General features: G+C 37.1%; 1 protein-coding gene across 5 annotated transcripts in view; it reads left to right on the top strand.

Annotated features, from left to right (window-relative positions):
* The window catches only part of SCAPER (S-phase cyclin A associated protein in the ER), a 396679-nt gene that overhangs the window by 67236 nt on the left and 304890 nt on the right, over positions 1-24553 (top strand). For all 5 annotated transcript variants that reach the window (XM_061158921.1, XM_061158918.1, XM_061158919.1 and 2 more), the window contains exons 6-8: positions 14728-14828; positions 18173-18289; positions 22080-22240. In XM_061158921.1, the coding sequence (XP_061014904.1) occupies positions 14728-14828; positions 18173-18289; positions 22080-22240 (379 nt within the window). The remainder of the gene's footprint in view (positions 1-14727; positions 14829-18172; positions 18290-22079; positions 22241-24553) is intronic.

Here is a 24553-nt window from a genome sequence, read left to right as displayed (position 1 = left end):
TATTTTTTAGTCTTGGGTCTGGTTTCCAAAGTGTACCTGTATGTTTAAAAATGAAACATTTGTAAGTGAAAAGTGTTTTTGAGGTCTTTGAGGCCCACTGATACTAAACCATGAGTCCAATACTTTATTATGGAAAAGTAATATATTTTTAAAACAAATAACCGTTTTTATAGCTGGCTGTCATTTTCTGATAGTCATCTTCTGGGAGAATTGGAAAGTTGCCTTTTATAGTAAAGTGAGACTGGCATGTCTTTACAGTAAGATGAGAGCAGTATGATACTGGTAAAGTGAATACACTTTAAAGTTCTTTGTCATATGCATTTAAATGGCAACTATGGCCAATTAAGCAATGTCTGCACATAGCTAAACTTGACATCAATTCCCTTTTGTCAGACGTGGAGTGGATCTTAGTGGCTTATGCTTTTAAATCTATCTTCTGTAAAATTTTCATTGCCACTCTCGTGTAAAACTAGTCAGTGCTAGGAAAAAAGTCCTTGCGAGATGAGTAGAATGTAGTGTCACAGTAATGTGATTTTGGATTTTCTAAAGAGGAAAATTAGAGTGCAGATAAACTGAATTAGAAGTGATTCCTGTGAAATCCAGTCAGTATGAAATGTATTTTGTTATTGGAGGCTTAGTGTCAGTGCAAATGCTGTATTTGATAAACAGAATGCAGGTAACCCGTATTATGGGAACTGGTTTTACATCATGCATAATTATAATGGCCTTTGATATATTCAGCTTTGTATCATTTGCCTTAGAAATGCTGGTAAAATTTTAGACATTTACTTTTCCAAATGTATTTCTTTTTAAACTGATGATTTCACATATATGTTAGCAGAATTAAAGATTATTTAAAAGACTAACCATTATTATTATTTTTTGAATTTGACTTCAGAAAGCTTCAGTTTAGTAGTAAATATAAAAAGTGTTGATGAAAAACACTGGAGGGAAGCATGCTCTTGATATGGATTTGGTAGTAACTTTTTTCATTCCTATCTTTTTTTCCTTTTATTTTTCTTGCTGCTGGTATAGAACATCTTGGAGGTATGACTTAGCAGAAAGAGCAGTGGGCCAGGAGTCAGTGCAGTGGGGCTTGGGTTCTGTGCTGTGTTCACAACCAAATCATTAAACTTGGTGTTATCTTGAAAATGAAGTGACTGACAATAAACTATGTGACTTCTTCATTCATTAGATAATCCTCTGAAATTTACTCATTATTTAACATCTTTTGTCACTAATAGTTTTACTTATTCAGCCCATTCTTTAGAATAAAAATTTCTAAACAAGACTGGAGAGGATAGAAATTTGCTTTAAGAGGGATTGTAAATTATAATTAAATTCTGTCAGAAAGTACCAATGATAAATGTTACATTGGACATCTGCGGGAATAATCTTCTGTTTAATTCACTCAGGCTAAAGAGCAGCATTTGCTAGCATGCTATCAATGTTTCAAATCACTGAATACCTCTCTCTTGTGGTTTGAATTTCATTGATTCAGTGTTTTGACACATAGTGGGTTTCTAACAAATTTGATTTTGGTGAGTAAATCATAGAATCTTAGAACTGTTAGTAATGTTGTCTAATCCACCTACCCATTATATAGTTACCCTTGACCATATTCCCTCTGGTAACTAATTCTTTTTTTGAGACAGCTCTGGCAGGTGAAAATCTGTCATTTTCACTGAGCATTGTTTGTTCTCTAACTTGTATTTATATGGAAATAATATAATCCCTTTTATGACAACCTCTCTTATATGAAGATGTCTATCATACCATCCCATTAGTCTTTAAGCCTAGTCATCCAATTCTTACTGTAGTTCCTACTATGATGTGATGTTAAAATCTTCCTTATTATCACACTTGGTTTATTGTGTTCTACTTTATCTATCTATCCTCCTTAAATTGTGCTTACCATGGCTTAGTGGCTAGCAAGTAGCTAGCAACAGAATTAGACTCTAGCTGATTAAATAGAAAAATTAATTCTTTGAGAGGATAGGTCACAGATTTGATACTAAAACCCATGAATCAGGGTTAGAAAATAGGCAGAAACCAGGGAGGTTTTGCAGAGAAACATCTGGCTAGGATGTATTGCTCTTTTTTTTAAAATACCACCATTTCCTCTTTATCTTTGCCTTGCTTGCTTGAGATTCAGAGTCCCAGGCAAGTGAGTCTGATTGGTTAAGTTCCAATCATACTACTGTGCTTAACTGTCAAGTAATAGAGAGCAAGAGGATCTCCTTTTATGTCTGTGCAAAAACCCAATTCCCCAAACTAGAAAGAGAGTGGAAATTCTAGTTAGCAGTAAAAAAATGTTTCATGCAGACAGAAAACCCACAGAGGAAGTGGTCTCGTTTTACCTTATGCTGATCAGACCCCAGCCTTTTCATAGTTGCTATTATAATTGTATTATTGAAGTGTGAGGCCATATTCACTTTTTCCTCTGACTCAGCAAACTCTTTACTCGAGTTTAGTGTCAAGTAAAATTACAGTCTTTTTTATGTGTCATGTGTTTTTTTTTTTTTTTTATTTTTTTTTATTATTATTATTTTTTTTTTCCCAGTGGGTTTTGTCATACGTTGATATGAATCAGCCATGGATTTACATGTATTCCCAATCCCGATCCCCCCTCCCACCTCCCTCTCCACCCGATTCCTCTGGGTCTTCCCAGTGCACCAGGCCGGAGCACTTGTCTCGTGCATCCCACCTGGGCTGGTGATCTGTTTCACCATAGATAGTATACATGCTGTTCTTTTCAAATATCCCACCCTCACATTCTCCCACAAAGTTCAAAAGTCTGTTCTGTATTTCTGTGTCTCTTTTTCTGTTCTGCATATAGGGTTATCGTTATCACCTTTCTAAATTCCATATACATGTGTCAGTATGCTGTAATGCTCTTTATCTTTCTGGCTTACTTCACTCTGTATAAGGGGCTCCAGCTTCATCCATCTCATTAGGACTGGTTCAAATGAATTCTTTTTAATGGCTGAGTAATATTCCATGGTGTATATGTACCACAGCTTCCTTATCCATTCATCTGCTGATGGGCATCTAGGTTGCTTCCATGTCCTGGCTATTATAAACAGTGCATACAGATGGCTAACAAACACATGAAAAGATGCTCAACATCACTCATTATTAGAGAAATGCAAATCAAAACCACAATGAGGTACCATTACACGCCAGTCAGGATGGCTGCTATCCAAAAGTCTACAAGCAATAAATGCTGGAGAGGGTGTGGAGAAAAGGGAACCCTCTTACACTGTTGGTGGGAATGCAAACTAGTACAGCCGCTATGGAGAACAGTGTGGAGATTTCTTAAAAAACTGGACATAGAACTGCCATATGACCCAGCAATCCCACTTCTGGGCATACACACTGAGGAAACCAGATCTGAAAGAGACACGTGCACCCCAGTGTCATGTGTTTTTAAAACCAACCTCTGCCTAATATTTTACTTGTACAGTTAGTGGATCAAAGGGTAGAATCAGAAACTTATCATTTTAAAAATCTCATCTTTTTAGATTTGCCACATTACTATAGCTTGTCCATGCTGCCCAATAGAAATATAACATAAGCCCCAAATATACTTCTAAATTTCCTACTTGTTACATTATAAAGGCAAAAAGAAACATATGAAAATAACTTACATAACATTTTAAATTTAACCCAATACATCAAAAATTATTTCAACATGTAATGGGTATTAATATTATTATTTTTTTACTGTGATCATTATTATTAAGATATTTTATATTCTTTCTTTTTGGTCAGAGTCTAAGTTCAGAGTAGCTACCTTTAATGTACTTGATAACCACGTGTGGCAAGTGATTACCATATTGAACATATATTTTGAATTCTTTTGTCTATGGTGGATTTATTTCATCTGTATATTGGATGAGCATACCCTATATTTCTTTATCAAATACCCTTTATTTCTTTTATCATACACTGGTAAAAATGTTTGGGTAGAGGGACTTTTCATATCTCTGAGGATAACTGGAAGAGCTAGGTGATAAATAATAAATCTACAGACAGCTTAGGGAAGGTGAAGAATTCTTAAGCAGAAGAATAATAGGAGCATGATCCAGGAAAAGATAGAAATCCTTAGGGGGAAGCCTCAGCAATAATAATCTGAGTAATTTACTGGTCAGAGGACAAATTATAGTAGAAATTAGGAAATATTTTGAACTGAATAACAAAAATAATACATGTGAGATGGAGCCTAAGTCATATCTGAAGGAAACTTTATAGTGCTAAAATGCTTATAATTTCTGGAATATAATAAAGGCTGAAAGCCAGTGATTAGAATATCCAGCTCAAGAAGTTGGGGGGAAAAGTAGACTAAACCCAAGACATTAGAAGGAAGAAAATGATAAAGAGTAGAAATTAATAAAATAGAACTGTCATACATCAGACATCATCATCAAAGTCAGAAACTGCTGCTGTGGTTAATCAAGAAAAGAAATTAGAAACTATGGAAACTAGTATCAGTGATGAAAAAGATAATATTACTTCTAACATCACTATCAGATATGAAAAAGGTAACTGACTACAGGTCCTATAGAACATTAAAAAATCCTATAGAACATTAAAAATACTAGAGCTCCTTCTCTATTCTCTTGTTCTCCCACCTCGTTTAAAAAAACAGGGATTAGAAGTAGCTGGCAGATGTGGGTTTCTTGCATAAGAAATATTAAGAATTATACAGAGTGAAGTAAGCCAGAAAGATAAAGAACATTACAGCATACTGACACATGTATATGGAATTTAGAAAGGTGATAACGATAACCCTATATGCAGAACAGAAAAAGAGACACAGAAATACAGAACAGACTTTTGAACTTTGTGGGAGAATGTGAGGGTGGGATATTTGAAAAGAACAGCATGTATACTATCTATGGTGAAACAGATCACCAGCCCAGGTGGGATGCACGAGACAAGTGCTCCGGCCTGGTGCACTGGGAAGACCCAGAGGAATCGGGTGGAGAGGGAGGTGGGAGGGGGGATCGGGATTGGGAATACATGTAAATCCATGGCTGATTCATATCAATGTATGACAAAACCCACTGGGAAAAAAAAATAATAATAATAAAAAGAAAAAAAGAAAAAAAAAAAAAAAACAACAAAGGGAGATGATAAAAAAAAAAAAAAAGAAATATTAAGAAAATAAGTTAAGATTTTGAACGTAAAGGGAGTAAAATTTCTCATTTTCAGAGAAAGGATTTACCAATATGGAAAGGGAGAAGTTTAGAATGAACTAAGGTGATTGACGTGAAGAGCCAACTCACTGGAAAAGACCCTGATGCTGGGAAAGATTGATGGCAGGAGGAGAAGGGCAAGACAGAGGATGAGTTGGTTAGATAGCATCACTGACTCAATGGACATGAATTTGAGCAAACTCAGGAAGATAGTGAAAAACGGAAACCTGGCGTGTTGCAGTTCATGGTGTCACAAAGAGTCAGATGCTGCTTAGCGACTGAACAACAACAAATAGGTGATTGATTGAATTTGGAAGCATTGGTATGAACTTACGTTTCTTTTTTAAATACCTATACACAGCTAGATACAGAAATAGGTGTAGATGTGTTCATGTGTATGTGTGTGCATGTGTATGTGTATATTTGTTTTTCTACTGTCTGCGTTTGCTTCATTGACTACATAAAGCCTTTGAATGTGTAGATCACAACAAATTGGAAAATTCTTAAAGAGATGGGAATATGAGACCACCTTCCCTGCCTCCTGAGAAACCTGTATGCAGGACAAGAAGCAACAGTTAGATTGGGACTGGTTCAAAATTAGGAAAGGAGTACATTAAGGCTGTATATTGTTACCCTGCTTATTTACTTATATACAGAGTTCAGTTCAGTTCAGTTCAGTTGCTCAGTCGTGTCCGACTCTTTGCCACCCCATGAATTGCAGCATGCCAGGCCTCCCTGTCCATCACCAACTCCCGGAGTTTATTCAAACTCATGTCCATCGAGTCGGTGATGCCATCCAGCCATCTCATCCTCTGTCGTCCCCTTCTCCTCCTGCCCCCAATCCCTCCCAGCATCAGGGTCTTTTCCGATGACTCAACTCTTCGCATGAGGTGGCCAAAGTACTGGAGGTTCAGCTTCAGCATCAGTCCCTCCAATGAACACCCAGGACTGATCTCCTTTAGGATGGACTGGTTGGATCTCCTTGCAGTCCAAGGGACTCTCAAGAGTCTTCTCCAACACCACAGGTCAAAAGCATCAATAGTTTGGCGCTTAGCTTTCTTCACAGTCCAACTTTCACACCCATACATGACCGCTGGGAAAACCATAGCCTTGACTAGATGGACCTTAGTTGGCAAAGTAATGTCTCTGCTTTTTAATATGCTATCTAGGTTGGTCATAACTTTCCTTCCAAGGAGTAAGCGTCTTTTAATTTCATGGCTGCAGTCACCATCTGCAGTGATTTTGGAGCCCCAAAAAATGAAGTCTGACACCGTGTTTACTGTTTCCCCATGTATTTGTCATGAAGTGATGGGACCAGATGCCATGATCTTAGTTTTCTGAATGTTAAGCTTTAAGCCAACTTTTTCACTCTCCTCTTTCACGTTCATCAAGAGGCTTTTTAGTTCCTCTTCACTTTCTGCCGTAAGGGTGGTATCATCTGCACATCTGAGGTTATTGATATTTCTCCCAGCAGAGTACATCATGCAAAATGCTAGGCTGGATTACTCACAAGCTGGAATCAAGAGTGTGGGGAGAAATATCAATAACCTTAGATATGCAGATAATACCACTTTAGTGGCAGAAAGCGAAGAAGAACTAAAGAGCGTCTTGATGAGGGTAAAAGAGGACAGTGAAAAACAAAGATCATGGCCATCCATTCCGATCACTTCATGGCAAATAGATGGGAAAAAGTGGGGACAGTGACAGATTTTACTTTCTTGGGCTCCAAAATCACTGTGGACAGTGACTGCAGGCATGAAATTAAGACACTTGCTCCTTGGAAGAAAAACTATGACAAAACCTAGACAGCGTATTAAAAAGCAGAGACATCAGTTTGCTGACTAAGATCCATCTCATCAAAGCCATGGTTTTTCCCATAGTCATGTATGGATGTGAGAACTGGACCATAAATAAGTCTGAGTGCAGAAGAATTGATGCTTTCAAACTGTGGTGTTAGAGAAGACTCGTGAGTGTCCCTTAGACAGCAGGGAGATGAAACCAATCAATCCTAAAGGAAATCAACCCTAAATATTCATTGGAAGGACTGATGTTTAAGCTGAAGTTTCAATACTTTGGCCACTTGAATCGAAGAGCTGACTAATTGGAAAAGACCCTGATGCTAGGAAAGATTGAGGGCAGGAGGAGAAGGGGGCGAGAGAGGATGAGATGGCTAGATGGGTCACCACCTCAATGGGCATGAGTTTGAGCAAAGTCCACAAGAGAGCAACTGAACAACAGCAGCAACTGGGAGCACCGTCAAGCACTGACACACCAGTATCAGTGAGCACATTAATTACCTAATCTTTAGGTATTTATATCATTTAGGTCAATATATCATTCTCCAATGAAAAGAACCTGAACTGCTTAGAGAAATAGCTGATTCCAGGGCAGGGGCAGGGAAAATACAAGATGAGCCTGAAAAATCTTTTTTGTGACAGAAAGTAGGAAATAATCTGATGCAATGGTAACATGTCAGAAATACATAAGAGCCAGCATCAACAACTTCCCATTTGCCAAATCTGGGACAATTCGAGTATTAAACAATGATAGTGATGGATCATTCAAGAATATAGAAATTGGTGAATCCATACTATTATGAATAAGTAAATTAATAAATAGTCAAGTAAGGGAGAAGGGAAAGCACCTTTTCTATAATAGAATGCCAAGTAATAAATGTAGAAGAAATGATGGAATTAGAAAACCATCATTTACCAATTGTTATAACAATTTATCCAGGCAATAATCACCAATGGATCTTAGTGAAATTTGTTGAAGAACATGATATTTATAGTTACAGAATATCTCCCTAAAAGATAGTTTTTAAGTATAGACAAAAATAGGAAGTCTAAGTGGGGAGTTGTTAGATACCACTTATCAGATTATCAGATTTATTATGATTAGTAATAGGACATATACATAGTGGGTGCCTCTTTATATTAGGCCCTGAGAAGACCACAGCATCACTAATGTGGTGTTCCTGATAATTCGTTTAATTTGACCTTAAATTGATTGACATATTACAAAATAACTGCCTATGTTCTTTAAAAATATGAGATCATGAACGACTGAGGAAGAGCAGTAATAGAATGAAGAAGACAGGACAGTTAAATACAAGCATGATTCTCAGTAGGTCCTTGGATTAGTTTATTTTTCTTCTCTAAAGCCACCCTGCTTATTTAACTTATATGCAGAATACATCACATGAAATGCCAGGCTAGATGGCTCACAAGCTGGAATCAAGATTGAGGGAGAAATATCAATAAACTCAGATATTATGCAGATGACACTACCTTAATGGCAGAAAATGAAAAGGAACTAAAGAGTTGTTTTTTTTTTTTTTTTTTTTTTAATGAAGGTGAAAGAGTAGAGTAAAAAGCTGGGTTAAAACTCAGCATTCAAAAAATGAATATCATGGCATCCAGCCCCATCACTTCATGATAAATGGGTGGGGGATAAATGGAAACAGTGACAGACTTTATTTTCTTGGGCTCCAAAATCACTGCAGTTGGTGACTGCAGGCACAAAATTTAAAAGATACTTGCTTCTTGGAAGAAAAGCTATGACAAACCTAGACAGCGTATTGAAAAGCAGAGATCACTTTGCCAAGAAAGGTCCATCTAGTCAAAGCTATGGTTTTTCCAGTAGTCATGTACAGATGTGAGATTTGGACCCTCAGGAAGGCTGAGCACTGAAGAATTGATGCTTTCAAAGCTGTAGTCCTGGAGAAGACTCTTGAGAGTCCCTTGTTCAGCAAGGAGATAAAACTAGTCAATCCTAAAGGAAATCAATCCCGAATAATTCATTGGAAGGACTGATGCTTAAATTGAAGTTCCAATACTTTGGCCACCTGATGCAAAGAGCTGACTCATTGGAAAAGACCCTGATATTGGGAAAGATTTAGGGCAGGAGAAGAAGGGGGCAACAGAGGATGAGATGGTTGGATGGCATCATTGACTCAGTGGACATGCTGCTGCTGCTGCTAAGTCGCTTCAGTTGTGTCCGACTCTGTGCGACCCCATAGACGGCAGCCCACCAGGCTCCACCATCCCTGGGATTCTCCAGGTAAGAACAATGGAGTGGGTTGCCATTTCCTTCTCCAATGCATGAAAGTGGAAAGTGAAAGTGAAGTCGCTCAGTTATGTCCGATTCTTTGCGACCCCATGGACTACAGCCTACCAGGCTCCCCCCGTCCATGGGATTTTCCAGGCAAGAGTACTGGAGTGGGTTGCCGTTGCCTTCTCCACAATGGACATGAGTTTGAGCAAACTCCGGGAGATAGTGGAGGACAGGAATGCCTGGTGTGCTGCAGTCCATGGCGTCGCAAAGAGTCGGACATGACTTTGTGACTGAACAGCAACAACAAAAGTACAGTAGTGGAACAGTCGGTAAAATTTGAGTGAGTTGGAGGACCCACACTTCCTGAGTTCAAGCTTACTCCAAAGCTATAATAATCAAAATGATGAGTTGCCAGGATAAGGATAGGCATATAAATCTGTGTCTAAGGATAGACACAGAGATCTTGGCAGTAAATCCGTAACATCTGTGGTAACTTTTTTTGTTAGAATGTTTTTATTTATTTATTTATTTATTTTGGGCTATTCTGGTTCTTTGTTGCTGAGCAGACTTTTCTGTAGTTGCAGTGAGTGGGGGCTACTCTCGTTACAGTGTGAAGCCTTCTCACTGTAGTGGCTTCTCTCGTTGTGAGAAGGGAAGAGCTCCGTGGTGCACAGGTTTCAGTAGTTGCAGCTCCTGGGCTCTAGAGCACAGGCTCAATAGTTGTGGCCCAGGGGCTTAGTTGCTCCACTGCCTGTGGGGTCCTCTAGGACCAAGGATCAAACCCATGTCTCCTGCATTGGCAAGTATGCCAACAGGGAAGCCCTGGTCATTGTTTTTTTGACAAGGGTGTGGAGAGTATTTCATGGGGAAAGAATCACCTTTCAGCAAACGTTGCTGGGACAACTAGATAACCACACACAAAGAATGAAATTTGGGTCCCTACCTCACACCATATGCAAAATTTAGCTGAAAATGGATCAAAGACCTAAAGGTAAGAACTAAAACTATAAAACTTTGAAGAAAACATGGATGTAAAACTTTGTAACCTTGAAATAGGCAATACTTTCTCAAATATTATGCCCAGAGCACAAGTAACCAAATAAAAAATATGTAAATTGAACTTCATCTAAATTTAAAACTTATATGTGTTATTAGGACACTCACAAGTGAAACGACAGCTCACAGAATGAAAGAAAATATTTTCAAACCATATGTCTGGTAAGTCTAATATACAGAATATATGAAAAATTCCTGCAGTCCAAAAATAAAAAAGACAAATAGCCCAGTTAAAAAATGGACCAAGAATTTGAATAGACACTTTTGCATAGATGATATACAAATGTCAATAAACACATGACTATGTGCTCAGCATTTTTAGTTATCAGGGAAAATCAAATAAAAACAACAGTATCACTTTACTGTCATTAGGTTGACTATAGTCAAGAAGTCAGAAAATAGCAAATGTTGGTAAGGATTGAAGAAGATGCAACCCTCTCGTATTGCTAGTGGCAATGTAAAATGGTACAGCTACTGTGGACAAAATTTTGGTAGTTAATATTAAATGTTAGAGTTACCATATGGCCCAGGAAATCCACTTCCATTTATACACCCAAGAGAATTAGAAACATGTGTTCACATAAAAACTTGTACATGAATGTTCACAGCAGCAGCATTCATAATAGGCAAAAAGTGAGAACAGCCTAAATATGCATCAACTGAAAGTGAATGAAAGAAGTTGTGTTTACGCAGTTATTTAGTTATAGAAAGAAATGGAGTACAGATGCATGCTACCAGGTAGATGAGCCTTGAAAACATTCAGTTCAGTTCAGTTGCTCAGTCGTGTCCGACTCTTTGCAACCCCATGGACCACAGCACACCAGGCCTCCCTGTCCATCACCAACTCCCAGAGCCTCAAACTCATCTCCATTGAGTCAGTGATGCCACCCAACCATCTCATCCTCTGTCGTCCCCTTCTCCTCCTGCCTTCAATCTTTCCCAGCATCAGGGTCATTTCAAATGAGTCAGCTCTTTGTATCAAGTGGCCAAAGTATTGGAGTTTCAGCTTCAACATCAGTCCTTCCAGTGAACACCCAGGACTGATCTCCTTTAGGATGGACTGGTTGGATCTCCTTGCAGTCCAAGGGATTCTCAAGAGTCTTCTCCAACACCACCGTTCAAAAGCATCAATTCTTCGGCGCTCAGCCTTCTATTTTAGTCTAACTCTCACATCCATACATGACTACTGGAAAAACCATAACCTTGATGAGACGGACCTTTGTTGGTAAAGTAATGTCTCTGCTTTTTAATATGCTGTCTAGGTTGGTCATAACTTTCCTTCCAAGGAGTAAGCGTCTTTTAATTTCATGGCTATAGTCACCATCTGCAGTGATTTTGGAGCCCGAAAAGTTAAAGTTAGCCACTGTTTCCATTGTTTCCCCATCTGTTTGCCACGAAGTGGTGGGACTGGATGCCGTGATCTTAGTTTTGTGAATGTTGAGCTTTAAGCCAACTTTTCACTCTCCTCTTTCACTTTGATCAAGAGGCTCTTTAGTTCTTCTTCACTTTCTGCCATAAGGGTGGTGTCATCTGCATATCTGAGGTTATTGTTATTTCTCCTGGCAATCTTCCAGCTTGTGCTTCATCCAACTCAGCATTTCTCATGAAAACATTATGCTAACTAAAAGAAGCCGCCTTGAAAGACCACATATCATATGATTCTGTTTATATGAAATGTCCAGAACAGGCCAGTCCATAGATATAGAAGGTTGATCAGTGGTTTCCAAAGGCTGGGGAGAAGGGAAAATAGGGAGTGACTGCTAAAGATTTCTTTTGTGGAATGATGAAAATGTTTTAGAATTAGTTCCATAATTCTGTGTATATGTGATGCACAGCTCTGAATTGCATAATTTAAAATGGTGAATTTTATAGTCTGTGAATTATATCTTAATAAAAAATTGAGGAAAAAAAAGCCTGTATCATGCAAATTCTTCTAGAACATAGAAAAATAGAGAATTCCTTTTAGCATAACCTTGATAACCAAAACTCTTACGAGAAAGGAAAATATAGGCAACACTGAAGTACAGATGCATAAGTCCTAAACCAGATAACGATGCATTGAATCTAGTGATTTGACAATTGGACAGTACATTACAATCAAGTTAGGTTCTTTGCAGTCCTGCAATGTTCCTTTAACATCTGAATATTAAATTAATGTTATTTACCAGATTAGATGAGTGAAGATGAAAAATCATATGATCATGTCAGTGATTTTGGAAAAATACTTTGTGAAATTCAGCACCCATTCATGATAAAACTAGTAAACTGAGAATAAAAGGGAACATCCTTAGTGATATAAGGAATCTTCCAAGAATTCTAGAGTAAACATCAAGCTTAATGGTGAGATGTTGAGAGCTTTCCTTCTGAAATTGTGAATGAGACAAGATAGGCCACTTGTGCCTTCAGTCTTGTGCCAGCACAGGAATAAGAGAATAAGACATAAAAGATAGGAGACTTATGGAGAAAAATAAGTATGTCATTATTCACAGATCACATATATATGTATGTATACACACACACACACACACACACACATAAACACACTTAGGAGATCCAGGAAAATCAACATTAACTGAAAAAAAATTTAAAGCAACTACCATTTATTCTTAGTCTTGAGTCTAACAAAAGATATGTAAGACCTCTACACAGAAAAATACATTATTGAGACACACTGAGTAAGATAAATATATAGAGCTATAGGTCTGTAAAGACTAGAAAAACAATGTTATAAGAATTTCAGTTTTCTTTCAGTTCATCTATAAAATCAATGCAAATGCAATTAAAATTCTATTTTTTTTACCCTTGAGAAGTTGACAAGCTGATTCGAAAATTTGTATGGAAATGCTAAAAGGACTGAAATTAGCCTCCACAACTTTGAGGTCAAAGATAAAGTTGGAGAATTTACTGGGTTTTGAGATTTATTTTAGAGCTGTAGCAATGCATGATAATTTACTACTGGTATAAGAATAGACCAGTGTAACAGAAGAGATACTCTAGAAACAGACCCATGCTTTAAAAAATAATTTTGGAGAAATCTTCCTGACCTTGTGATAGGAAAAGAATACTTAAAAATGACACAAATAATATCAGTCTTTACATAAAACAGTCGTAAATTAGACCACCTTAAAATTTGGAATTTCTGTTCATCAAAAGATTCCATTCCATTAGGATAGTGAAAAGGCGAGCTTATATGTGCTGCACATATAATCAACAATAGGCACATATCCAAAAGAAGTTCTTCTGCACATCAAAAAGAGAAAGACACTAGAAAAACAGGATGAGTCTTGAATAAGCACTTTACAAAAAGAGATTGGGCAATAAGCATATGAAAAAGTGCTGAGAATTGTTAAATCAGAGAAACACATACTAAAACCAAAATGAAACCATTACAGCCCCTTCAGCCAGAATGGCTCAGGTTAAAAACACAAAAAGAAGACCCAGAATGGACAATTCCAGGTATAGATGAGGGTGTGCAACAAGTAGTGTTCACATACACTGCTGCTGGGTGTGGCAACCACTTCGGAAAACAGTTTGTTACTATATATGCAAGCGGAACATAGGCTTACTCTGTGACTCAGCAATTACACTCTTGATCATACACTCAACAGAAATAATACATATGTGCAGTGAACATGTACATGAGTAATAGCATTTAACTTGTAATATCCCAAATTTGGAAATTACTTCAATGTGCATCAACATTAAATTGTATAAATATTAGATAAATAAATATTAAAATAAATACCAACCAATAAATTTTGATAAACTGTAAATTGTGTAAATAAATGTTAATAGAATATTGTTCAGTAGTGACCTTGGAATATGACAGTAAGTGAATGGCAGGTACATTCTGCATTATGGATGAATCAGATAAACAAATGTACGACAGAAACCACAAAATAATACATAGTCTATGAGTTCATTTTATGAATTTCAAAATCAGGCAAAATAAAACTATTAGAAGTCAAAGCAGTGGTTACTTTGGAACAGTGATTTGGAGGGGGACATCAGGGAACTTTTATTAGAGACTGATAGTGTTAAATTTTTTGTCTTGGATGGTGGTTGCATGAGTCCTTACTTTGAAATAATTTATCAGTACATTTATGTTTCATGTACTTTTCTGTTTATTAAATATAGCAATAAAAACATTAAAAGAATATTCAGTTGAGAAAGTTTTGAGAAGGAATATCAATACCATCTCTTAGTCTTTAGACTGTGAGCTTCACTAATTTCTTACCAAACAGAATGAAAATAACCCCCACCTCCCCAGGTATCAGTAGGTTTTGCTGCTTCCTCAGTGAGGAATATTAGTGTAAAAATTATTAATTCCTAAGTCCTTTACTCTAAAATTTTTTTCTTGGAACTCTTTAGTTTCAGAATGGAATCTAATGGTTTGTTGTTTGTTTTGAATTAGGAGGTGCTGATGATGCTGGATAACTATGTAAGAGATTTCAAAGCATTGATTGACTGGATTCAACTTCAGGAAAAGCTAGAGAAGACAGATGCTCAAAGCAGGTAATGAGTTCTGGTCTTTATAGCAGCTGGCAGATTCTAAAGCATTTATTAAAATTAACAATGAACTTGACCTCAGCTTAACTGGAAACTTGTCTAAATCCAAAAGTTGGGAGCTGCATTTCTCAAGTTCAGTAACAAGTATTTTATTGGGTACCTACTAGTGCAAGGCACTTTTTATCTTGTACAGAAATTTAACTGCTGAGTAAGATACACTTACTGCTTTCACGAATTTGTAGTCTAAGGGTGGGATAAAATAGAACCAATTATTATGAAAAAATTGTCAATATTATAGGTGTTCAGAGGACAGAGTCATATCTCCGTTGGAGAATAGATCAGGAAAGATTTTGAGGAGGTTGTAGAAGTGTTTTTAAAAATGTGATGGACTTTAATAAAGTTGGGCTTTCAGATGAAGGGAATAAGGACAGCTATAGAAGTTCAGAGTGCGTGTGAAGTGACAGTAAAGTAGGGAGAAGTATAGTATTTCTTCTTAAGGTAGTAGGCAGTGAGGAAAGTTGATGAGGTTAGGGGAATAATGAAGGATCAGAGCTGTGTTAGAAACCTTCGTTTGGAATCAGCGCGCTGTGGAGCTGCAGTGTGTGCTGCACACAGCACACCTTCGTTTGGAGTCAGTCCCGGTGCCAGGATCTGTTGTGACTAAGAAAGCAGACAAAGTCCTGCCCTCAGGAAGTGCACAGTGCATTGACGGGAAACACTGAGGCTAAATACTTATCGGTGTACAGAGTCATCCCGAAGAAACATGCTATACTTTGGGAGTATAATAAAAGGTACCATCAACCAGTTTGTTAAGCCCAGGAGGATTTCCCCAAGGAGCTTATATTTTAGTGAGGCAGAAATACCAAGAAGCAGTTAGCTTGACAAGGAGAGAAGAAAAACGTAATCCCCGGTAGAGGTGACAGTATAGGGTATCCTGGAGGTGCAGGAGAGCTCAGAATAGTCCAGGAGCTCAGAGTTCAGCAGGGTCGGAGTGAATAGAACAGGGAAGGAGTAGCATGAGATGAACCTAGAGAGGTAGGCCGAGACCAGATTATGTAGGATGTGATAAAACTTTAGTGTTTACTTTGGGCCATAAGGGTTTTTAAGTAAGGAAATTACATACAGACTTGTTTTTTTTCTTTAAAGATCTTTCTGACTGTAGTGTGGGAAGGTTGAGATTGAGCAGTGTAGTTTATAGGTTAGATGCTGGCTACTCAGGCTCGAGGAAAGGCAGTAGGGAGAGCCGAGAGATACTCCAGAGACGGATAATCCACCTGTATTTAGTATCGTTTTGGTTATGTGCACAGGCAAAAGAACAATTAGCTATTTAGTTTAGACTTATAAGTGAAGCCTGAGCTTTTGTGAAGTGGGTCAGTTCACATGAAGCTACAGTGATGCCCTTTTACCCGGAGAAAACAGGCCTAGGCTGCCTCTTTTCCTTGGATTTAACCTTGGTTCAGTCTCAGTGAGTGGAACCATCCTGTTGAGAAGGCATCTTTTATCCTGTCCTAGTCTGTCAACCCCAGGGGGAAACCAAGAGAGTGAAGTAATCCCAAGGGACAAATCCAGAAAGTCTTGGTTCCCAGGAAACCAAATTCAAGGAAACTAGTTGTCTTTGCAATAAGCAGTTTCACCCTTACCCCTTGGTAATAGGTGATTAGATCGGGTGGGAGTGGGGGATACATTCTTTAGTGGGGTTGAACCAGATCATCATGCTGATTTGGAATTGGTGACTGTATTGCCCTTGAAAAGATAAGCAGAGGAAATCAGGTTCAAAGAAAACAGAATAGATGTACAGAGAGGGCAGAAATGAGGGAAATCATCTGGTCTTTTGATGATTTTGAGGGTGTTGCTTTAAAGCCTGCCTCTTCCAGACCTAATCCTCATGAGCCACCTTGAGGATGTCCTTATCCTTGTAAGTTTATATCCTTGCAATAAATCTTTTTTTTTTTTTTTTAGCTTAATGAAGTTTCTGTTCCTTGTATCCAAAAAGGGTCTGTAATGTAACTGTCAATGCATTATAGAAGCTAACTAGTTTTTTTTTTTTCTTGCTTGCAAACTCCAGGCTAGCAATGGCTATGTTGAAGATTATAGTGAGAAAGACTGAGGCCAACTCCAAGCTTAACAGCTATGCCTATCCGAGCATCATGGTTCAAAAATATACCTGAGGCAACACTTTAAAAAAACACATTTTATTTATTTGGCCGCATTGGGTCTTAGTTGCAACATGCAGGATCTTTCATTGTGGCACATAGACTCTCCAGTTGCAAGGTGTGGGGCCCCAGAGCCTGCGAACTTCAGTAGTTGTGACATACTAGCTCTCCAGTTGTACACGCTTAGTTGCTCCAAGGCATGTGAGATCTTAATTCCCTGATAAGGGATAGATCCCATGTCCTCTGCATTGTCTGATTCTTAACCACTGGACCACAAGAGAAATCCCTGAGGCAACTTTTTTTACCTTAAGAACTTTCCAGCATTTCTGTTCTTTGCCTCCTGAAGCAGCTCACAGATATAAAAAGCAACCTTTATTGGCAGACCAACTTCATTGGCATCTTTCATTCATCATCTCATGCATCAAAATTTATTTCCCATATGATTTGGCAATAAATTATCAAAAGCTTTAGATTTTATTTGGATAAACATCTATATGAATTTTCTTGTTTTCTAGTAATTAGTATCATTTTTTAATGAGAGAAGAAATTCACAGTCACTAGATTGAATAAAGAGGAAGAGGCTAGGAGATTTGGAGGGTTATGCAGGTCTGATTGAGGGCATAGGGTAGAGAAGATATTGCTTGGGGAAATTTTTTTCAAGTAGAGATGATGCATCCTATCAACTGATTGGTGTGGGGCCAGTGAAGAAGGAGGAATAGTTAGCTTTTCTAGCAAAGAACAGTGAAATGTTTATGATGTTGCTCTTGTGGGTGAGGTAGAGGATGAATGTGTATTCTTCAGTTTAACCCTCAGCACTGTCTTTCTGTCTTGATCTCTGCTCTACACTGTTAGCTCTTCAACAACACTGGATACAAGTAGCCAAAATTAGTACCATTACCTTTTTAATGTGTTTATAGCTGGGTGTATGGAAGCTTTTAAAATATAAGTAGTTTATGTCATGTCTTTGTAACCCCCATAACCTGCTGTAGTGGATGGAAAATCCTGGACTATGCATCATCTGGAATTATTTACTGGTAATATGGTAAATAACTTTCTGATAGACAGTGTACCAAGGAAAAATTGTGATCTGCTTATGTTTTCATGCACTTAATAACAAAGAGAAAAGATTAGATTACCCTACCACCACTGCCGCTGCCTCTTTTCCCTTTTAATCTTCTGTGTGTCTTGAATTGGCAGACCAACTTCATTGGCATGGGAAGTAAAGAAGATGTCCCCAGGACGTCATGTGATTCCAAGTCCGTCAACAGATAGAATAAATGTAACATCAAATGCCCGAAGAAGCTTAAATTTTGGGTGAGATGAACTCAAAAAAGGCTACTAAGACTTGCATTATAGTAAATAAATTTTTTGTGGATAATATACTTATATTGTAAAACTTGCATTTCACTATAAATATATGTTTTTGTTTATGTTTGATAAAAAGTTAAAATTCAGGAGAGTAAAGTTTTAACTTTTAGGAAGTATATTATGTTCAAACATAGGATCCCAAAGTTAAAACTCAGAAACATATTTCATGCTAAATGATTAGTAGCATGAATTGTCAATTTTACAACAGATGACCTAAATATATCATTAACTGTGTTATATATCATATGGACAGTAATATATCTATATATTATAATCTTATCAACAGTTTTATAATTGCTATTTTATGCAGTTGTCTTTTATATCACATAAGAGAAGACAAGAGTTATAAGAACAAATGTTTGTGTTGTCTTTTGTATTTACCTACATAGTTATTTACTTTTGGTGGTTCTTTTTATCTCTTCATGTGGATTCAGGTTACTGTCTAGTGGCCTATCATTCAACTGGAGCTGTCTTTAATATATCTTATTAGGCAGGTCTGCTGGTAGCAGTTTTTCTCAGGTTTTATTTATCTGAGAATATCTTAATTTATCTTTCAGTTTTTTGAAGGCTAGTTTTGCTCTACATAGAATTATTGATTGAGAGTTTTTCTGTTTTAGCACTTTGACTATGTCCTCTCACTGCCTCCTGGCTTCCATGGCTTCTGATGAGAGATAAGGTGTTCTTTCATGAGATACCTCAGTTCTCTCTTGGTGCTCTCAAGGTTCTCTCTTTGTCTTTGGTGTTCAATAGTCTGATTATGATGTATTTAGGTGTGGAGTTTGTAGAGCTTTTTTATATTTGAGGATAAATGTTTTTCATCAAATTTGGTAAATTTTTGTCCATTATTTCTACAGATACTCTTTCTGTCCCTTTTTCTCTCTCCTCTCTTCTGGAAATCCCACTCATACTGGGATTGTGTTACTCATGATGGTGTTCCACAGTTTTTGAGACTCTGTTCAAATTTCTGCAGTCATTTTTCTTTCTGTTTTTTGGGTTAGATAGTTTCAATTTATCTCTTTTTAAATTTGCTAATTCTTTATTTTGCAAGCTTAATTCTGCTGTTGAGCCCCTCTGGTGAATTTTTCATTTTCATTATTGTACTTTTCAACTCCAAAACACCTATGTAATTCTTTTTAAGTATTTATTTTTTGTTTATTTGACTGCGACAGGTCTTAGTTGCAGCACGTGGGATCTTCAGTCTTCATTGTGGCATGTGGGATCTTTAGTTGTGGTGTTTGGAGTCTACTTCCTTGACCAGGGATTGAACCTGAGCCCCGTGAATTGGGAGCACAGAATCTTAGCCACTAGACCACCAGGAAAGTCTCTGATTATTTTTCATATTTGATTTAATTTTTATTGATATCCTGTATTTGGTGAAACATTTTTCTCACACTTTATTTTTAGACATGGTTGTGTTTGTTCTTAAATATTCTTTGAACACATTTATAATAGCTCATTTAAAGTCTTTGTCTAGTAAGTCCAGTGTTCAGGCTTCCTTCAGGACTTGTTTTGGTTGCTTTTCTGTTGTGTGTCTGTGAGTAGGCTGTACTTTCCTGTTTCTTTGCGTGTCTTACAGCTTTTGTTAAACATTGGACATTTAAACAGTGTAGTGTGATAGCTCTGGAGAGCGGGGTGCTGCACTTGCCAGGTTTGTGTCACTGTTGGTGGTGGTTCTGCTACTGTCTGTTTCGTGACTTTCTTGAACTAGTCTTCTGGAGTCTGTGTTCTTTGTTGTTATAGTCACTAAGTCTCTACTTTGTTATCTTAGTTGTCAGCTAATGATTTGACAGAGATTTCTTTAAATGCCTTGAACCAATAAATCTCCTAGCTCTTTTCTAGTTTTATGTGTGATCAGCATGTCTTCAGTGCTCTGGAGTTTACAGTTCTAACTTTGCTCTTAATTCCTGCTTCCCCAGAGCCTCAAGGGCAGTCAGAGGTGAGAGATTAGAGCTGTTCCAGACCTTTCCTGAGTTTGCACACAAGCCAGCGCATGTGTGTGGTCTTTTTGATTTCCAGGAATGTATTAGAGCTTTTCAAAGTCCCCCATGGACTTCTCATTCTCCATCTTTGCCTTTTAAGTTAGCCCCTGTTTGCCCAAAATGCTGTTGATACCTCTGGCACCTATGATGTTGTTCGTGGAAGTTATCACTGTTGTTTTCCTTAAGTATCCATAGCAAAATTAGCTTTTAAAGATAAATATCTGTTTGGAGTCTAGTTCTTTAGAGTGGGTCTTAACATTTGTAGTGTGAGGGTCAGTAGGTAGTTTGCTTGGTCAGTTATCTTTGTTCTGTTAAAACTTACCCTTTCTTCATGGCTTCTCATTGCTCCTGTCTCCATGTCCACTGTCAGTTTCATCTCCTGTTACTGCTGGGACTTGTATATATGTATATTATTATTAGATTTTCAGTGTGTTAAAATTTTTAATGTTTATCTTTTGTTCTTACACTATGACCTTCTTTAAGGCAAAATGTTTGTCATATTTTCTGTATCCCAAGCACCTAGCATTGTACTCAGCCCTTAATAAGAGCTCATTAAGTGTTATTCAGTAGAATCAATTTTTTGCTTTAAGTGAGATTATTAAATAATATTGCCCTAGGTGAACACCTAGGTTGATGAACTTTGGAGCCTTATAATAATTAAACTTTAGTGGAGTTGGGGAAAGATATATAAGCAAATAAAAGCAAATGTTTGTATATTCAAGCACCATTTTAAGAGAAATTCCCCTATAATGCATTCCATTGGTCTGTAGTACAGAGAGTCTTGTATGGTGCATGGTTTATTTTAACACTGAAAGTCTTTAATGCATGCAAAATAAACTTCTCATGTTGATCTTCATGTGTTGTATCATTGAATTAATTGACACCCCTTATTATCATCATAAAATTATAATAAAGCATGCTGAAAAACTGTGGCTTATAGGCGGACTTTAGTATATATACTCACTTCTCTTCTTACTGGTTGAGTTAATTGCTTTAAACTCTGCAGTTAGTTACCAAACTTGTTTATTTAAGTTGTCTATATTTTAACTCATAACTTAAATATTAAGTAAACCACTAAAATATGAGTATAAAATGAGTCATTGTTTCTGTGAAAACTAAGATGAGTTTTTGGGAAGCTTTGATAAAGTGAACGGTTAAAGTTTTGCTGTCAAATGAGGAGTGGATAGGACAACTATAAAAGCTTGAAGAGATTATTAAAGTTGAGAAGAATTGTGTACTTAGATTATTTAATAGTTGTCACTAAATTATCACTCCATTTCAAAAAACCCAAAATTGGACATTGTCAATGAGGCATCATACTTGAGGTTCATGTAAGAAATAATACACCTGAAAAACCCTGTTTTAATAGTGCCTGTGTTGATATATGGTCAAATTAATGGACATTTATATTATTAATAGATAAGAGTTTTAAATGAAAATTAAAAGTTAAGGGTATATGTGCAGGTATATGTGCATATTTTTTTTAAGATTCTCCATTTCACTGAGATTTTCTTTTAAACTGAATTAGTGACAGCTTTTATGTTTGTTACCATACTATATGTTATGCTGGACTAATGAAGTATTAGTCCAGGATATTTATGAATACGTATGCCTTCAGTTGCTATGATAGTATGTTATCCTGTATGTGTGGATATACATTCACACATATAATTCATTTAAAATTTAAATATGTTAAGTATACACTTAAAATTTTAGCCTATATTTATTTATTAAATTCATAATTCATCTCTCCATAGGGGTTCATCTGGCACAGGGGCTGCTCCGCGCCTGGCTCCCACAGGTGTCAGCTGGGCTGACAAGGTGAAGGCTCATCATACAGGCTCTGCTGCTGCTTCAGATGTAGCACCTGCCCAGTCTTGCCCACCAGCGGCAGTGCAGAAGCCTTCCCGCAGAAATGGCAAGTGGTTCTGAATCAACCTTTTTATGCAGCAGACAAGTGGATTTATGTGGATCTATTTATTTTATTTGAAATTGGTCATAGTAGCATTGTATATTTATCTGGGTGCATCATTTCTGTGATGTTAGGTTACTTTAGTTAAAATCATAAAATAATCTTAAGAAACTATATGAAAACTTAGGAAGATCATTCTAGTCTCAAGTTTGAGAATGATGTCTTTTGTCAATTCATTTATTAAGATCCTTTATAACTCTTTTGACTTAAAGTAGAAAAGAAATACAGTAGTTCATCCTCTACTTTAAAATATCATGCCAGTACTTCATTAATATTTAAATACTATTTAAATGCATTTCATTAATATTTTAAATACTGAAATAATATCCTGTTTATCTTTACTCATGTATCTTGTTTTCCATACCATCAGAATAAATAAAGGTCAAAAAATAAATAGAAGGGCCATTATTCTAAAGATCCACTTTTATTTATTCCATAGGGGTTTTCTACATAAATTCAGGGTGGATTTTTTTAAATTTTCAGCTACATTATGTCTTCATTGCTGTGCGTGGGCTTCCCCTAGTTGTGGCCATCTGGGGGACTACTCCTCATTGCGGTGTGCAGGCTTCTCATTGAAGTGACTTCTCTTGTTGCAGAGCACAGGCGCTAGGGTGCACAGGCTTCAGTAGTTGTGACCCATGTGCTCAGGACTTGTGGCACGTGGGCTTAGTTGCTCCACAGCATGTGGAATCTTTCTGGACCAGGGATTGAACCGGTGGCCCCTGCATTGCAAGGTGGATTCTTAACCACTGGACCAGCAGGGAAGCCCCAGGGTAGATTTTTCTTTTTTTAATATACATTTTTAGAGACTTGGATTTTAGAGTGTTAGTAAGAAATAATGAATTTGTGTTATGAGTTAGAGACAACTTGAGAATACTGCTTTCTTTTCTCTTTGATGAAAGATCTGTTTGGAGCTTTTTGGTTCGTAAATGTTTTATTGGATATAACAAACGTAATGCAACAGCTTCATTACTGATATTGTGTTGTTTTTTCCATTTTGGTCTCAGTAAGATGTATTGGCTTGTTTCAAACATATGCCTTACTTTTATAGAAAATATATTGCCTGTGCTTTCTCTATTGAGAAAGTAGAAAATTGAGACTAGGCATGAGTTCTTTCTTAGGAAAAGGTAGGAAAATGTATAATCATAAAGCTTAGTGTCTGTATCTTGAAAGGGTCTGAGAGAAATGTATTAAAAAATCAAAACCACAAGGAGTTATATTGGGTTGGCCAAAAAGTTCATTTGGATTTTTCTGTAAGATGTTACAGATGTATCATAGTTCTGTTTAAAGCAGTATGAGTGTGACTCATTTGGTTGAAGTGAAATGATTGATCTTAATTATGGCTAGACTGAAAAATAATATTGTTAATGTACCAGGGAATTTTGTTTTTGACCACTTTAGTTTTCCATTTCGGGGTTTTGATGCACTGTTGTGCACTGTGAGCAAGCTCTGGGAGTTGGTGATGGACAGGGAAGCCTGGTGGTGCTGCAGTTCATGGGGTCACAAAGAGTTGGACACGACTGAGCAACTGAACTGTGCACTGAATTATGGTGTATAACTTAAGTTTAATTTATAACTGCAGTAGCTATAATACTCAAGTTTTTAATAATATGCTATAAAGTTGGTTTTTGTTAAAGATGACAAAGTGAGCACAAACAGTTATCTTACTCTGTCCCCAAACTCAACTGAAATGATATGGAAGGACTTAAAGAAAAAGAGACAGGAGAAGAGATGATATGAGCAAAATTTGGAAAGTTGGAAAGTAGAAAGACCAGTGGTGACATTTGAGTAAGCTCGCTGAATTCTCAGCTCTGAGAGTGGGCAAAACTGTCAATGTCAGGCAATCCAATTTGTTCCATATAACTTCCAAAAGATCAAAAATTGGTGTGAGCCGGTATCTTTGGATGTGAGAGTATAGATAAGGATTATAAGTTAAGAAGAATCTTGAATCTTCCTCAATTCTTCATTACTCTGAATAGTAGGATGAGAGTAGATGTATCTTACTCACCCCACAAAATATTGGAGGTTCATTCTCTTGAGAAGGTACAGAAGATAGTATTTGACCCAAGGGATACCATCTACATTGAAAGATGGGAGTATTGTATTGAAAATAAAGAAGTTAAGTGAAAGACTCTTCATAATGTTAAGACGCCTCAGTGTTTCTTCCTCTTCATACCCTCTCCTCCTACTGAACTGTGAGGTTTCCAGATCAAAAGAACCCATACCTGAGTAACTCATCCAGGTCTGGTATGCTGCTGC

The sequence above is a fragment of the Dama dama genome, chromosome 13 (genome assembly GCF_033118175.1).
Source record: "Dama dama isolate Ldn47 chromosome 13, ASM3311817v1, whole genome shotgun sequence".
NCBI classification, from domain to species: domain Eukaryota; kingdom Metazoa; phylum Chordata; class Mammalia; order Artiodactyla; family Cervidae; genus Dama; species Dama dama.
Note: the sequence above shows the minus strand (reverse complement) of the source record. Positions and strands in the feature narration are given on the sequence as shown.